General features: G+C 45.5%; 1 protein-coding gene across 1 annotated transcript in view; it reads left to right on the top strand.

Moving 5' to 3' along the window:
- Positions 1-15315, top strand: part of LOC106637489 (neural cell adhesion molecule 2) — an 85436-nt gene extending 70121 nt beyond the window's left edge. The window contains exons 8-12 of the mRNA XM_089591395.1: positions 3158-3540; positions 4589-4997; positions 12799-13044; positions 13745-14100; positions 15031-15315. Of these exons, the coding sequence (XP_089447521.1) occupies positions 3158-3540; positions 4589-4997; positions 12799-13044; positions 13745-14100; positions 15031-15180 (1544 nt within the window). The 3' untranslated portion in view covers positions 15181-15315. The remainder of the gene's footprint in view (positions 1-3157; positions 3541-4588; positions 4998-12798; positions 13045-13744; positions 14101-15030) is intronic.
- Positions 15316-17164: the final 1849 nt, after the last annotated feature.

The following is a 17164-nucleotide window of genomic DNA, read 5'->3' as shown; positions in this document are numbered from 1 at the left end:
GATAATCGAGTTTGCGCGGCCTGCATCGCGCGTAATTAGCGATATGTATTTTCTTACACGACGACGGCGACACCGATATCGATCGACTAACGTATGGCTCTCGGCGTCGCTCGAGCTAATAAGATCCAATCGGCTTGATTTTTTTTTTTTTCCTCCTTTGACTCTGAATTCGGATGGGCATTTGCAATATCAACCTGTACAGTTTCTTCGCGACACGCACATTGTGTATCACAAAGTTGATTGTTTACCGATTTACGCGGTCGCGTATGTTTCAATCGTATACACATAACAAAAGAGTTTGATCGATCTCTCGTTGAGTGAAAGTGAAAAAAATCGTGTGCAACAGGGGGCGGGGGGGGGAGCTGCATTGTATTAAATCAGTCAGTTTCCTCCTTCGGCGCGACTTTTCTCCCGGCCGGTCTCCTTCCAACTCGTCGTATCTTCATCTCGTAAATGACCCAAGAGCAGAGAGTTCGGGGTGTGGGGGGTGGAAAGGAAGGAGAGCCCACGCGCGATGCATATTCAATGTATGTAAAGCGCGCACGGCTGCATATTCATGTACGGTCGGTTGCCTGGCAATGCGCTAAGCCACACCACGGGCCCCTCTCTCTCTCTCTCTCTACGTATAGCTATAAAATACATGTAACATGGATGGACAAACCACGTGGCGCGATATTCAACACTCCGGGCTCTTCCTGTGTACAATGGAATTGAGACTCGATATGGTACTTTGATTGGCACCTCCTGAGCAACTTTACGCTCGGGAAAAGAACTTTTGCCCCCCCCAGTATATCTCTCCCGAAGACGACGACTTGCTCGAGTGAAATGCTAAGTGGCGCGTCAACTCGGGCAAAGGAAGCCAGAGGGTAGAGAGAGGGGGGGGTGAGTTTCGCTCCATTAGGTGAGTTACCGAAACGACGCCTCTACTTGTGACAAGTGTCTCTCTTACCCCAACCCACCCCCGCCTCCCCTTACTCGAGTGATCAGGGATCTTTCTCTTGCTCCTCGACTCTCTCTCTCATGGTCTTGTAAACTATACGCGTGCATACATACTGTAGCGGATGCTGTCCGAGGATCCGAAACAGAATAATCCACGGTCCCAAGAGACGCGTCCATTTGCTCGTTAATCGAATGCAGCTCCGGCAATTGAATTGAAATCGGTCGCCCGCAAGCACACCCCCCCCCCCCATGACACCACAAGACAGTGTCGCCTTGGTATCTAGCCTATAAATCGCCAGTGGCGCCTCACGTTCGGGACTCTTGCAAGGCACCCCCGCCCCCCGATCTGTATACATGGATAATATATGTGTGTAACTTTGGACTCTTGGGTGCTGGACAAAGTGGTCCAAGCGTTCTCCGGGGAGTCATGCAGATTTGATGCAAAGGTGTATGGGAGGTGGCTCCTTTTTCGATCACTTTTGGGATGCCGATACTACCATATTGCTTCGACTTGACTTGGATTTTTGAGAGAAAAAAAAACAAAAACAAAAGAGCTGCAGTGATTTTTCTCTGTTCGAGTCAGTTTTTCAATAGAATTTCATCGCTGAAAGTTTCGATCGCGCGCACGTGAGTTTTCGAGGGGGGGGGAGATATATATCAATGGTGAATTTTATCGCGAGTGAGTACGATGAATTAAAAATTTCCAAAGACCCTTCCACGAAAAGAGAGTTTGGGGTGGCGGAAGGAAGGGGGGGATAAAAGTACGGAGGGAGACCAAAAAGCATTCAGAACTTTTAAATCCTTCTCTAAGACTTTCACTTAAATTGTCGCTCGACTTTTTTAGATATCGAATTTTCCAACCGCTTGAGAACTTTTCGATAACTTGAGCGGGCCCGCGTTGCATGTGTACGTACACGTGCATGTACGTTGCGACACGCCAACTTGCTGGAGCTTTTACTTACCTCAAAGTGTTATAAAAAAAAAAAAAAAAAGGGAGACTCTGTGTTCTCTCTGCTAAACAAGTTGTTTCGAAATTTAACACAATTTTACCTTAAATGAAAGATTTTTTTTATTATGTAAATCTTATTGTACGCTCGAAACCTTGTCGGTTTGACTAGGCTTCGTAGTTATGTTTTATGGGAAGAGGATGAAGAAAAAAAAACTGCACTTAGGGAAAAAAGCCAGGAGGCATAAAAAAAACCCAATTTATTAATGAAATAAAAACAAATACTATCCGGATTTAAATGCAAACTAAATTAAATTGAATATTACGAACGTTAAATGATACACTGAATAAACTAAGAACAAAAAATACAATACAAAGATGTGAGCCAACGTGTGTGTGTGTGAATGCAACTCAGAGCTGCTCGTTGACGGCGCGTCGCTGACTTGGTGGTCGGCGCCTGGTCGTTCGCGCTGATGCGAGAGCGACGGTGTCGTGGGTGGCTGGGCCACTGATCGCGTGCGGCACGGATCACTTCGGTGTGTCCACGAGGACGCTGGTGCGTCGCGGTCGCGAACACGTGAATATACCCCGGCGTATCGATCAGAAAGCGAGATTGAGAAAGAGCACACAAGAAAGCACGGCGTTAGTTAAACGTAATCTCTACGTGAGCAAAACACGAGGTCACAGAAAAACTATAGGCACGAATTACTACGGTGAGTCCCAAGAGAGCCAGACGTAGAGTCACCTCATTAGTTAAAACAAAAGGTTATTAGTTCTGATGCGTCGGCGCTGGTCAAGACTCTCCCCCCTCCCTCTCATCAACTCAGGCAGGGGGAGACTCGATCCATGTCTCGACTAATTAGTGTGAAAACTGTCTCTTTCTCTTTCCCTCCTCATCTCTTGCTGTACATGTACAAGTGCGGATGTGTGGCACGGAAGCAAAGTCTTTCTTCCTCGAATTTTGGACCGACGCGGCTATTATAGATGTATATTCGATACCGAACCGACGGAACACTTATTTCGTACATTATTATTGTAATATTATCAAAAGTAAATTTAATTTTTACTAATTTAAAATCGCTGCAAACTTTCAATATTGTATGAATCTGTATTTCTTAAGAGTGCACCATCGATTTCGACCATATATAAGATTTTCAATACTTTTGACGCGTCTCAAGAACTTTCGAATTTTTCTAACCAATTTATATCGTTTATCGAGGATAGTTTCGTATCAAGCTTAGAATACACGTGGAAATAAAAATGGTGTTGCAGACGCACCGGTGTGCAAAGAGGGCAAGAGCGAGGTGGTGGTAGGTGCCCTGAAGCTGGAAACAGTGACGCTCATCTGCTCGGTCGAGTCTCACCCACCCCCGGAGACGTTCCACTGGACCTTCAACAATTCGGGCGAGCCGATTGAGGTGCCCCAGCTCCGGTACTCTCACCACGCGACGGCGACCGGAGCACCACCCGCGACTCCACCAGCCTCAGCCACGTCCCACCAACAGCAGCATCAGACGGACAACCACTTAAGGGAGTACCAGCAATTTCGCGGGGCACTGATGAACTACACGCCCACGACGGAAATGGAGTACGGGACCGTCGCCTGCTGGGCCAGCAATCAAGTGGGCAAGCAAGGCTCGCCCTGCCTCTTTCAGGTAATCCACATCTCTTTTTTTCCTCCTTTCGACCTTCTCGCGTCTTCTACCCCATCCTCCTCCTCCTCCTCCTCCCCCATTCTTCTTCTTATTATAGATTTACCGCCTGGCGCGTGCTCGGATAAGATTCCCCCTCCTCCTTGGAGTAGCACGCGCGTGATTACTCACTTGTATCCATCTCTCTCCTTTTTCAACTCTGCTGGGGCTCTTAATTTATGGAATATCTCCCAAACGCACGGCAGGCGTCAGTGGTTTATTTATACGAGCGCTCAACAGCAGCCGCGAGCACGCTTGTATACTTACTTAATTATCCGAATCATCCAAAGGCCCTTCTCTCTCTCTCTCTCTCTTTTTTTGTCTTTATATTCTCAAAAATAGCGCCACGATGATTTAATTAGCGTTATTTACGAGTTGTACTCTGGGCTCTTCGTGTATGTATATATGCGCTTGCAGTTGTAATATATATATATATATGGGGGATCATCGGTGTTTTTGAAGTTGTGTTTTTTTTTGTTTTTTTTTTTTCTTCGCGTTACACCCGAAACGCGATATGCTTAATTGCACCTTGTCAAGTTTAATGTCAGTTGGGATCACGTTCATGCCCTGGCGTCTGTGGATCGAGTGGTCTTATTTTTAACGTTTGTTTGGTCGAAAAGTAGTAAAAAACCAAACTTGTTTTATCACTGAAAACTGTGTTGCACTCCTGAAATACATTCAGCTCTTTGGAAACTATCAATCCTTATGGATGTTCACGTGATGTTGTACCAAATTAGCTCACGGTCTCGATTTGATATCCGTTTTTTTTATGCCTGTAATCATTGAAAAAAGATGCTGCATCTAAACGCTATACCCCCTATTGTTTCAAAAATATGCCAAACTAATATGCATTTTATTATTGCACCCTTCTTGGCCGCAGATGAAGGAAAATAATACAATTTGGATTATCTTTTACTGCGGTGCTTGATATCAGTCTATATTATACTCCTTACACGAAAAGTTTGTGAAACAGCGTCCAACCCTTATAAATGTCCAACTAACCCCGAAACAGGTAATAGCAGCCGGCCGACCGTACGCCCTGCACAACTGCACGGCGACCGAGATGTCGCAGGCAACGGAGCTGGAAAATCCGGGGCTGGTGAAACCCGCATCGGCGAGCGGCACCGGGGCAACATCAGCTACGGGTCTACTGGTGCGTTGCATCGAGGGCTACGACGGCGGTCTGCCCATTCAGCACTACTTCGTGGAAGTGGTGATCGACGAGGAGGAGGGCTCGGAACTGATCCTCAACAAGACGGTCCTCGCCACCTCCGGTGCCGGTGGACCCACGATAAGGGTAGCCGGCCTCACCGCCGGCCGTAACTACAAGCTCTTCCTGTACGCGGTCAACGCCAAGGGCAGGAGCGAAGCCACCGTACTCGAGCCGGTCACCCTCAAGGGTGCTGCCATGTACACCACCGGTGAGTTGTACATTCCCTTGTGCCAACATCTTACCGCTGGCAAATGAATTCATAATAATATGTCAAATTGGTGTACTCCATACGACGATTTCATACTATTCACGAGCCCGAGGGGCTGCGCACTCTTGAAGTCATTCAAAAAAACTTTGTAAGTCATTCCAAGTCTTTCGAAGATCTCGTAAGTCACCAAAAGACTTCAGAGTGCGTAGCCCCTCGCACGAGCCTCTCCGTCCGAATGTTCATTAGGTACCACGGAGCGCGACTTCCCACCACATCCTTAAAGGACAAGCGAGAGCGTTTACGGGGCGCGTGTGGTGCCAAAGGAGCCACGCGATACCGAAGAAGCGTCTGGTGGGTCATGCCTTTGACGGCCCCGTGCCATGGCGTACCTATACCTAGGTTCACATATAGGTGACAAACTATACCGTCCTGCCTGAATGTACGCGTGTATAGGCGCAACTGCACGTGATGGCGATCGCGCAAACAGCCGGTGTATCTAGCCGTGGATAGTAGTCGCGTCAGTATTGCAATTAGTCGGTTAACCGAGCGCAGCCGGCCTCCCGTGATGGCATGGAGTAGCTCAACCTCCTCTCTGTGGGTATGGGCATGTTTATGGGAGAGGGGGGGGGTATATGTGTGCAGGGGTGAAAAAGAGGGGGAGACCGAATAGGAGGGATTCGACCGCGGATATCGAGGCCCAGCTCTCGCCGGAGTTTGCAATTAACAAAACAGATTACTCTCAATCAACGGGCACTCTCCTTTCCGTGTAGGTGCTACTGCTGTTGGTCGTTTCCCTGCCCCCCTTTCGTCCTCTCGGATATCCCTCGTGTTCGGTCGGCTGCGTCTGCCGCAAAACTGCGAGAGCGTTTGTAGCGCGTCCTTAAAAGACCCGCAGGTTTCGTCGATCCAATTGTCAATGGTTTTGAAATTTCGTGGGGTTTTTACTCCACCCTGGGTGGATTAACCAAAGTTTTTTGTAAATGGCTTGGATTTACCTTTTTTTAGGAGTAGGAGAGTGCCTTGTAGTTTCACCAGACCAAGACTCGTAGTATTCGTGTATATCCTAGTATTTTACTGTATTAAAAAAAAAATCAGTCTTTGGATGTGGCTCTAATACTGGGGGTTGCTTTTTTTTCATTTAACAATACTTTATTTTATCAGATACTTTCGCTCGTCAGGACATTTCCTTGATGATGATGAAAACTCTGGTAAATATGTAGATTTAATAAAGTACTTTTTAATGCTGAAACTTGATGAAAAAAAAAAAAAAAAAAAAAAATACATATCCATGCACTTGAAGGGTGAAAATTACCCCTTCCCGTGAAACGTGATTAAAACAGTTGTATCTCATATTTCACTGTGTGTCCTACAAAAAAAAAAATAATACTAGATCGCCACATTTGTTCTTTCCAGCGGTTTTTCCGCTACTTTGCCTTTAGGCATTAACAAAACGATCACTCGATCGTGCGTTAATAAATTAAGCCGTAAATAACACTCAGCCGCGTAGATTTCGTGTGTAGAATCGGTTGCAAAGTCACGCGACCTGGTTCACGTGCGTCGTACGGATTTTCCACGTATTGATTGATCAATATTTTATTTCGAGCCTCGTAAAATATACACTCACCCGATATCACAAACAATTTAAAATAACTGAATTTGAAGACTTGGTATAACTAGTAACAGCATCCGTATACATAAAAAAAAAAAGATAACAATTTATCGGGCATGAAATCGAACAAAACGATAGCACCCCTCCGTTTTCCCATGTATTTAATAAAGAAGACTCGCAAGGCACTACCAAAACTCGTAGGGATTTCTCGTTATATCGTGGCCCCCGTCTCCCTCCTTCAATCACCATACCTCTCTCTTTCGCAGATATGTGCACTTTCCTACCTCATGGGTATGTACCAAATAACACGCAGACGACAAAATCGAGCGAATAAAGTCGGGACCCAAAGAAACGGAGGGGGAGAGGGTATAAGAGCACCTAAATAGTCGCGCTCCATCATCCCTATTTGTATTGCGTGTATACCGTCGCAGTGGAGTACAAAGGCGATCGTCGACCACCCATACAATATATACGTGTATACCCATATGTGTCACAGTTGTGCACGTTGATCTATAAATTACCGGCAGCCGCAATTGAAAAGCCTAAGGTAAATATTGAGAGAGCCACCGCGGCGTGTAAGTATATATACACACGCACTGCGCCACGCGGATAGGCAAGGGCGCTCGAAAATAGCTGCAACGTTGCTGCCCCCCCCCCCCCCACGCACCAGTACGCACAACGTGATGTAGTGTACTGCAAACTCCTTGTTTCGCGTGCTCCCCCCCTCCTAGAAAGCCATACGCTCCTCCCCTCATCTCGCGATAATAACATAAACGGGGGGCTATTGTTCGCACCGTACGTATTGCGAGATGCAGCAACCCCCAAAGGGCCGAGTCGCTTCGGCGCGAAAATTCGCTTCGCAGGCCAACGTTGCGTAATGAACTTTGAAGGGATACACGTATACGTGTACGTTTAATGGAAAGTCATTGACGGTGCGTGCATGGGGGTAAACGGTGGTAACGAGTGTGGCGATTGTGGCGTGTGAGAGAGTCAATATGTGTACCTACCCTACAACTTACTCAAAACAACGCGACTTATTCGGAAGGGCTACTGCGTGGCTTTCACCTGGTGTATATACATACAATGTACTCTTATTCGCGAGCGTGTGCCCAATTTTTAAGATTTTACGGGAGAAAATGCATCGAGGGTCGGGAGCGAGAATAATGGTACCCCGATGGGGAATAGTATAGATAGAAATGCCGTAAGGGAAAGAAAAAGCGATAATTCGTACAGCCCTGTGGATAACACAAGGATGAGACCGAGAAGAGCGTCGATGGGGGAATAGCATTGGATCTCCCATCGTTATAGATTTTTATTTTATAGTTGTGATTTTTCCTGTACACTTTTATATAGAGCCCTTTGAGGGTGAAATTTTTGTTTGCTCCTCAAATTCAAGTTTTTAACGGACGCAACGTTGTATATCATGTATGAAAATCGATACCCATGCAGCCTGAATATTGCGTGCTCGAGAAATGGAGCAAATGGCCAGGACAAAGGCTGCTTTGTTTCATATTAATGGTAAACAGAAAAAAAAATGGCCAAAGTGATGTAATTATTGTTACGTCCGTACGATGCAAAAAAAAAAAATATCCATACGGCAAACCTTAGCTGGGGATTTCATTTCGGTAACCGCGCTTAATCGGTACCGAAAATCACTAGTTACATAGCTATACGTTTAATTATACGGTCCTGTGTTGAGAATGGTACTTTTTTCCTATTGTCCACCACAATGGAGCTTCCGACGTACGTACACACTTGAATAGGTTTCGTCATCAAGCGAGTAATACCATCGCCTCAAAGTCATAGGCTTCGAACCACCTTATGAGCCATCCCCCTTCTCGTCTTCCTCGGCTCCCTTTTCTACGATCATATATTTGCCAAAGTGCCTAGTTGTTACGAGGACGCACGAGGCGCCGGGAACTTATTGTACGCTCGTATATTCGCAGGAAGCAATAAGCAGCCGTAGGTAGTATTGGCCCTCTATCTCCCCTCCCCCCTTTTTTTTCAGTCTCGGGGATATTGAAAATCACGAGCTGCGATGACGACGGAGGTCCTTGCCCTCTCTTCCTTTGCCGATGTTTGTTCTTCTCTAAATATCGAAAGGTCGAGGAAGCAAAGGAGGGAAGTAGGTATATACACTCCCAAGGAGCAAAATGAAATATCGGCGTCGGCAATATTACGTGCTTTGTATTACATACACATATATACTTCTCGTTACCGCCGGTTCGTATATTTATTGATCTCGAGTTATTTTTACGAAGCGAAAGTACACGTTGGTGACTGACAAACAAACGCTGATGAATTTATTGCTACGGAATGACGCTGATGTTTTGTAATTGAATGAAATGGGTGTTGGATGTGGTGAGCTGTGGTATTATTTAATAATAAGTACGTAGAGAAGTCGAGGATCGAAGAAAAGAAACAAATAATACTAATGAGTAAGCAAAAAAAAAAGCTATTTTCTGGTTCGGATTAATCCATTAGCAAATTTAAGGCATGACGAAGCCTGGAGCCCACCAGTCACGTAGACAAAATTTTCCTTGTCCTTTTACTTTGAAACGACTCCTGCTGCGAATAACGAATAAGGAATGAAACTTTTCCCTCTGTTCTTGGCCTAATTTTTCAAATGAGGGCCACTTGAGAAATTTAATGCCACGGACAATCCTCACAACGAATCAAGAACCGAAACCACCTCTTTGTCGTACCAGATGTAGCTGGCAATCAAACTTATGTTAGCTATAGGAACAACGTTATCTTTCTTACTTTAATTAAAAAAAAAAAAAAAAGCATAACGAGTACCTACCTAAACCTAATAGGTATGAATAGCAAAACTCTCTTCATTCGTGATGAAGTAATGTTTATTGAATTTAGTTGTACATCCTACACATTGTTGTAATTTTTTTCCAATTTTCCAAGTATAGGCCTCAAAGAAGAGTTTGAAAAAGTGAGCATAAAAAAAAGGGGTGGTAAAAGCCAACGCGAGTTCATTGACCGACCATAAGCAGAGAACTCTCGGGCACATTTTTTCCAGTGACAAATAAACGTAATACCCAGAAACGACCCAACTCGTATCCTCAGCGGGACACTCGGGCCCCATTACGCGGAGGGCAATTTTTAGCCACAGCCGCATTCACGTGGCAAACAAACCACCTTCCGCGCACGCTGCAACGAAGAGCACAAAGCGCGCTCTCGCGTTCGATATTTCTCGCTCTGTGTGTAGGTACACTGCACCATACAGTGTGGCCGAGCTTAGCGGGTGAGCGTGCAAATGGTTTTAGAATGCAATTCTTACGAAAATTGGTTTCGGCTTTCCGCGGAATCGCTTTGATTTAGGGCAAATTGCGCCGGACCGCGCTGGCGTCACGTGTATGTAATTCCGCGCCGCGTGTGCGTGTTGGGTGTTGCAGGGGCCGTTACAAGCCTAGGAGTTTTAACTTTTTTCTTCATCTTCTTTTTTTTTTTTTTTTTTCCTCACTCAGTTTAATGAAGACCACGGGGCGTTCATTTGACGCGGATGAAATTGAAAAATCGCCTATATACACGCGTCGTGTCTGTATATGGATCGATTTTGCAGAAATTGCAAGTGGTGGTGAAATTTTTCGTTTACGAGCCCATTTAGCGAGCTGGTTACAGGGGCTCTCGGGCTATTTAATTTTGCCAAAAACCGGAAATACTCGCACTTGCCTTGATTATCCGTTTGCATCGGTCGCAAGCGGTGCTGCGGATATACGTGGAGGAATAATTACAACTGGAGGAAGCACAGCCTGTTATTCCCGGGGTTGGAAACTTTGGTGTTTAATTTCAAAAAGTTCGGCGATCGATGTACCTATTGTTAATTAAAATGGGCATTTTTCAATAAAACTTGGTTGTAACTGGTTTTACGAATTTTTATTTAGCTTTATCTCTTCAAATGGTAGTAAAGTTTTTTTATTTTTTTTTTATTTTGTAAATTACTTTTTTTTGTGAATCATTTGATCGAATGAACTTGGTCTAGTCGAATTCAGTTGGTGTAATACTTTTTTCGAACGCAGTTTCCGAGCTCAACAACAGACAAAAGACCATAAAGGTCACTCCATAACTCTATACATTAAATCCGAGTGTGTTAAACTGCAGATTTATAGCGTGTAATAATGAATGTTTTTTATAAATTGCATAACAGTAATATTGATAAACATTTTAAGAAAAATAAAATTGACACTTTGTAAATTATATGACATTGCTTTTTCTATTGAGACAAACCATTTTTTTTCTTCAAAATTTTTTGTTGTTTTGTTTTACAGTCTGGTGCAGCATAAAGATTCTGTTGTTATTAAAATAACTACTGTAATATGCGCAATGGTACTCATAGCGATACCATTGATTGAGCTCGGAATATCCGTGTATTTACCCAAGCAAAAATCTAGCATCCCTCGACTCCCCGTATTTTCCATCCCTCGCTCGGTTTAGCAAGACTATGGCATTTCGCGCTTCCGTAAAGAAGCTAAAGCAGCGCAAACGGCGCTACCCCGGAGCTTTACGGGCGGCGACACTCGACTTTAAATTGCTTTGCTCTCTCCAAGCCGGCCATCAAAGTTCCATGAAAGTTTAACTACGGAGCCGCCGCTGCAACGCGAAACAAGAAAGCAAAAGAGAGCCTCTTTCCCCTCTCTCATCTGTCCTGCTTTTTTCTCGCGCCTTCCCACTCACACGGCAGCCCCTGTCCTGCTCCGTTTAATAGTAAAGTCAAGCTCGCGACCAACTGTACCCTGAATGTATCCCGTTCGTCCAACGGACGAGAGAGAAAGAGGTCATTAGGCGCGTTCAATTGAATCCAAGATTCTCTCACGTGACCACAAGCAAAAACCACCCTCGAGCCCAATTATTTCCTTGGCTCGTCCATCTAAACCAGTTCCCTCCTTCCTTGGACCGTTATACAAGGGAAGGACATCTAGCTGACCGCCTCGAGCGCCATTTGCACGCTCTCCGAGGTGCATCCTCTCGCAGCGAGCACTTAAGGGCCACCTCCTGTCTTGCCTCGAGCTACGCACCTACCCGTGCAGGACCTTTCTCCGAGCGAGTGAGGAACAAGACGCCTGATGGACTTGAGAGCTCGATGCAATTACTATTGTCTCCTCTCTCTCTCTCTCTCTCTCTATATATATATATATATATATATGTGCTGCTTCGCTGCAGTACGCGTCGAGTGTGTGTTTTGTTTGCTCATCTGCTTATGGAAGCGCTGCACGGTTTGGAGCCAACGAACAAAACTTTGACGTACCCATTCATGTAGCATAAGCCATGACTGAATCGCGTTCAAACGAAGGATCTTTCCGTCCAGGGGGATCGTCGAGCAAAAGTATGAAAACTTAATTACTCATCGGCCGAAGCGGCCAGTCTAAAGGAAAGAAAAGCTGTAAATAAAAAATGATTGCCCTTCGAACCGAAAACAATGAAAATAAAACAAAAAGTACACGTTTATATACACCTTGGTTATAAAGTAACACGCGTATGCGCGTTAATCTTGTAAAATTAAAGAGACGACCGAGGGGGAGCGCGTGACTCTTTTTACCTTTCAATAATCAACCGCACAAAACACTTTTGCGCCCACTCCTGTTCATTGCTAATTCAGACTCCCCGACACTTGATGCTGGGGTCGGCCTCCCCTCGTTGGACGCCAAAATCAGGCAGGTCCATGGATGCAGTGTTCAGAACAGTACACGCCCGAGTAATAGACATACCTTCGTTAATTATTGTCCCGCTCATTAAGCCACACGTAACGGTATAGTGGCGGTGGACCCTAGATATATATATATGCACACCGCTGGCATTGTCCGGGCGCGCGAACGACGTATGCGCGGTATATACGGGGAGCACCAATACCCGGCAACGATGGATTAAGCCGATAGCGACGCTCAATATCGAGGACGAGAAAGAGGGAATGCGATAGGTAGCTCCTGGCTCATATTGGGAGGACGTCCTCTATTATTCACTGATAAATCGACAAAGATGAGCGTGTAATTTGCTCCGAGTACGGCCTTCATCCGCTATACACGTATATATACTGGTATTAGACGGCTCGTTGAGCTCTTGGGCTCTTCTTTTTATCCGCATCCATTCGAGAAAAGGCTTTGAATTACATATGGAGCTTCTCCTCCTCCTCGTGTCCTCCAACTTGGAAATCTGATGTTTTTTTGTTTCTTTTGGATTGCGCAGAAAACGCAGACGCCACGGCGATCAACCCGTTGCTGCTTGGATTGGTGGGGGTGGCGATAATCCTGGCCCTGCTGGTCGCCAAAATATCGGCCAGCATATACAGGAAGCACTCGAACGGTCTCGCCGGAAGTCCAAAGCATGCCATCGCGTGCGAGCCGGCCAACGCCGGCTCCACCACTCCGGTGCATCCGCAGACCAAGCAGGCGGTCGACGACATCGACCCCGACATCATACCCAACGAGTACGGTAAGCTGCCACCCCATCGTGTATACACATACATACATATACCCTCCCTTCCACCTCCTTTTCCATGTACTTGCAAGCCAACATTTTATAATGCACTATCCATGCGTGTAACGTCTATTAAAAAATGTGTATGTAAAACCACAATGGGGAGGGTGCCCTTTGTTTTTCCGTAGCTTTGTTAAGTCGCCGCTGAGGTTTTACGAATGGAGGCGCGGGTTTTTTGTTCTTTCGTTTGGCGAATTTTTCCGGGACCCCCCCACAAATCATCGACGGGCCGACGTGAATGGAACCGGGACGTGAAATATATTTCGGTGTCAACGTGCGCGCGGCTATTCATTGAAAAAATAGTGCCCATCCGAGGCATTTTTTTTTTTTTCCACCTCTCCCGCTCGAGCGTATTTCTTTGCTTGAGAATCGAAATTGAAAACATTGACAGCTCCGGCGATATATGGCACTGGAGGGGAAAACAAAAAACCTCGGGTACCGAAAAAAAAAAAAAAAAAAAAAAAAAAAATGGTTTTTCACGCGGCAAATGTCGTGGAGCCTATGATGTTGGTGGGACGCCCATACGAACGAAAAAGGGTTCTCACGTCTTAATCGACTTAGAGTAACGCACAATAGCAGCGGCTTAAGCTCCCCGAAGAGGGCTTCTCTCTCTCTCTCTCTGGAAGTATACCGAGCCTCGTGTGTGGATTGGCAGAGAGAAGACCCCTGACGAGCGCCCCGGTGCAGTACAAGACGCCACCCCAGAGGCGACGGGCTCGAGCTAACAACAACGGAAGCATTGCCAGCCCCTCGGACGAGCCGAGCTCGTCACCGGAAATGAAGCCGATGGTGCAGCGCTCGAACCTCGAGCTGCAGCACGCGGGGGTCAGCGGGGCCCTGGGCGAGGCCGACCTGATGAACGAGCCGCTGTCGGCCCGGACCTACGTCGCCCCGAACCACTTTTACAACAAGCCCGGCTTGGCCCAACTCGCCGGGTACACCAACTCACCCACTATCGACGACTTCAAGCAGATGGCCTTCAACGCCTACCAGCGTAACCACAACCAAAATGTGAGACACCAACCACTATCAATCAATATTATTATTATCATTATTATTATACTTGTGAGCTTTATCAAGATCATGGGTATAGGGGTGATGGGGGTTTTGAGGGTTGGATATTTTAATTTCCGGGCGATACACCCCGAACGGACAAACGAAAGGCTCTATAGAGTAAACGATCGCTCAATCGAGGTTATTAAGAGCGAAGGGGGATGATGAGTCATCCACTTAAACTTTCCTCCTTTCGTTATGTGCACGTATACATGTATATATATGTATATACATGGTACATGTATACAGAGGCCCCCGGGGTTTATCTGCACTTTCGCAAGTTTAATTACCTCCGAAGTTTTCTCGATAATTCGGGAGGCCGGTTTTATCCTCCTCGAGGTGTATATGTACTCTCCGTCAGCGGGTAGTTTTCGCGCTCGGCTCCTTCCCGCGGAACTTTGGGTTCTTCGCTACGCAGGAATGAGCCAAGACGAATATTCCGGGCTTTTTTTTATACCCTGATCCAATCTCTCAGTGGGTATCGTTTTCATCCCTGTTTCCGTGCCGTATGATCTGGTTTCTTCGTCCTTACCATAACGATCGTATTAATTTCACGCTGATTAATTGCTGATCCGAGTGAACTCCGGTGTTACCACACGGAGATTGGACGTGGTGATTTTTTGCGGTTTTCGATATTGTCCGCAAATTTTTAATTCAACAGTGCCATTTCTGATCGTATGTGCAAAAATTTTTATGATTCGGGGTTATGGAACTTCATATTATTACTTTATTGTGAAAATAATTAAATAATCATAATTGTAGTAATTCTTTTTTTCTTGTGAAAAAAAAGTTTTCCACAAAGAGTAGTCTGAAAAATGCATACGTATACATGGAAATGGCGTTTTTATACGTGGTTATATCCTGTTTTGTTTATCGATCGTTCCACAGGTATATTACAGTCTACAGAGGCCAAACACCGGCTTACCGACGATACCCCACATCAGGCCGGTTCCTTCGTCGATATCCGCCGACGGCAAGATCCATCGACCCGAAGTCGTCACCCGGAGGGCCAACCAGATTCAGGAAAGTTGTATATAAAAAGCGAGATACCAGCTGCCCGGACTGAGCGTACCTTTGAATCGTCCGTACAGGAAAATATGGACTACAATATTTGCGGCGTGACACTGTAGCTCTTGTCAGTGCAAAGTGAGTATGCCAGAGTACGTGTGTGTGTGTGTGAGTGAGTGGTTCGATGAATGATTCCCATAATTGCAATGTTTGGTGTGCCACAAACTATACGGGAGGAGTCACGCATCGCTCGATACGTCAGATTGTTGGATCGGAGAAATAAAGTGGCAGACGACTGCCTATTCAACTTGTCCATTTATCGCTGATTTCTATCAATAGTTAATTGAATATTTCAACCAATTTTTCTTCCGATACATTTTTGAAAAAATTTCCAATTCCAAAACTATTTCTACTAACGACTGATGTTCCGATAATCAATCGATCGATCGCTGTTTAGTTGAGTTTTTAATGAATTTTTATTAAATGTTTATGTATCCAACAGCCGTGTCATTGCCAACGAGAGAGAAAGAGTATACGTTGGATCGAAAAAATTGTATCTTCCATACGGAGATTGTTTATATTTGCTAGAAAAAAAAGGAAACGATTGTTTGAGACATAAATTTATCAATGTTATAATTTAGAAAAAAAAAAAAAATAAAAGAAAAAAAGAGACAAACGATCGAGTGTTGTTAAAATCAAAACATACGTACGTCGTTCGTTATCAGTGTGACTAACATTGTATTTTCAAGCTAATCAACACAAGCTCATTTGATAGTTCACCTGTACAAAAGTTTAACGAGAGAGAGAGAGCAAAAACAACATTTACGAAGCTAGAGATTATACAAGACGAAAAAAGTCGTGGGAGGAGTATTAGCATCGTTGAGAGCTGAACAGAGACTTTTTTTATTCGTACGTTTATTTAGATGCCGAGCAAAGCTTTGACGTATACTTTTAGACGAGTACACCATCGACAGATCCACACTCCAATCCGCACATGTTCAACTAATCAATGTTTCAAACGGTATGGCTGACAACCAACAGACTCCCAAGAAAAAAGAAAGGTAGGGCAGGGTCGGGGTGGGTGGGAGCCACGGATTTATCTTCTGATTTTTCAGCTCGTTCAATTAACGCAAAACACACACACACACACAGGTCAGAGACGCAAACACCCATCCATTTCCACGTCCAGGCGGACAGACCAACGAGAGCCGAAAGAAAAAGCGAGAGCACACCAGACTACCCCCAACAGTAGCGCGCACATACATACATGGGGGGTGGGAGGAAATGGAGGGTGGACATGCACAGGCGCGCTGAGACGTGGGTATAGGTGTGGTTTTTTTTTTTTTTTTTTTCCTGCCCCGATCGTATTTACGGGATCGGCATTGAAAAGCCACACACAGAGACGGATAGAGCGAGCGGGAGAGGCCGTAGTTCACGTATAGCGCTACATTCAATCACCGGACTCTTTCAGCCCCGTGGTGCGGTGTTGACTTGCCCCGACCCACCCCCTCTACACGACCCTCTGACAACATCAGGGACGACAACGAGGACGAGTGCTGCAGTCGCGTGCCCGTATACACCCGATGACAAGAGAGAAATTGCAGGGGCGTGCATTAGCCCGCGAAATCTCCAACGAATCATCCCTCGGACTGACCGCGCTGTGTGTATGTGTGTATACTGTATCATACATTGATGAAAACGTCCGATTTTTCTCTTTGCTCTCCCGATTTGATTCTATCGGCTCGGAATCGGGTCAGATCCTTCCGTGCGGCTCGAGTTGCCCCGACCCACCACAGAGTTCTTTTTAAAAAAATTTTTTATTTTTCTGATTTCTTTTCAAGCAAAACAATCGTTATTTGTGTCGATTGCCTAATGAGAATCAAAAGAAAAAAATCCCTGGCTCGTCGTTTGTTTGCTTATAATTTGAACGGCAGCCAGTCAGATAATTGCAGCTCCCGCATGTAGGCCATCAGGACTTTGCCACTCGCGCGTTCAAAATCCAAGTGCAGTTCAG

The sequence above is a fragment of the Copidosoma floridanum genome, unplaced genomic scaffold (assembly GCF_036245765.1).
Source record: "Copidosoma floridanum isolate Cflo_tuat_1 unplaced genomic scaffold, Cflo_Japanese_pri ptg000013l, whole genome shotgun sequence".
Lineage (NCBI taxonomy): Eukaryota > Metazoa > Arthropoda > Insecta > Hymenoptera > Encyrtidae > Copidosoma > Copidosoma floridanum.
This window is presented reverse-complemented; position numbering and strand designations above follow the sequence as displayed.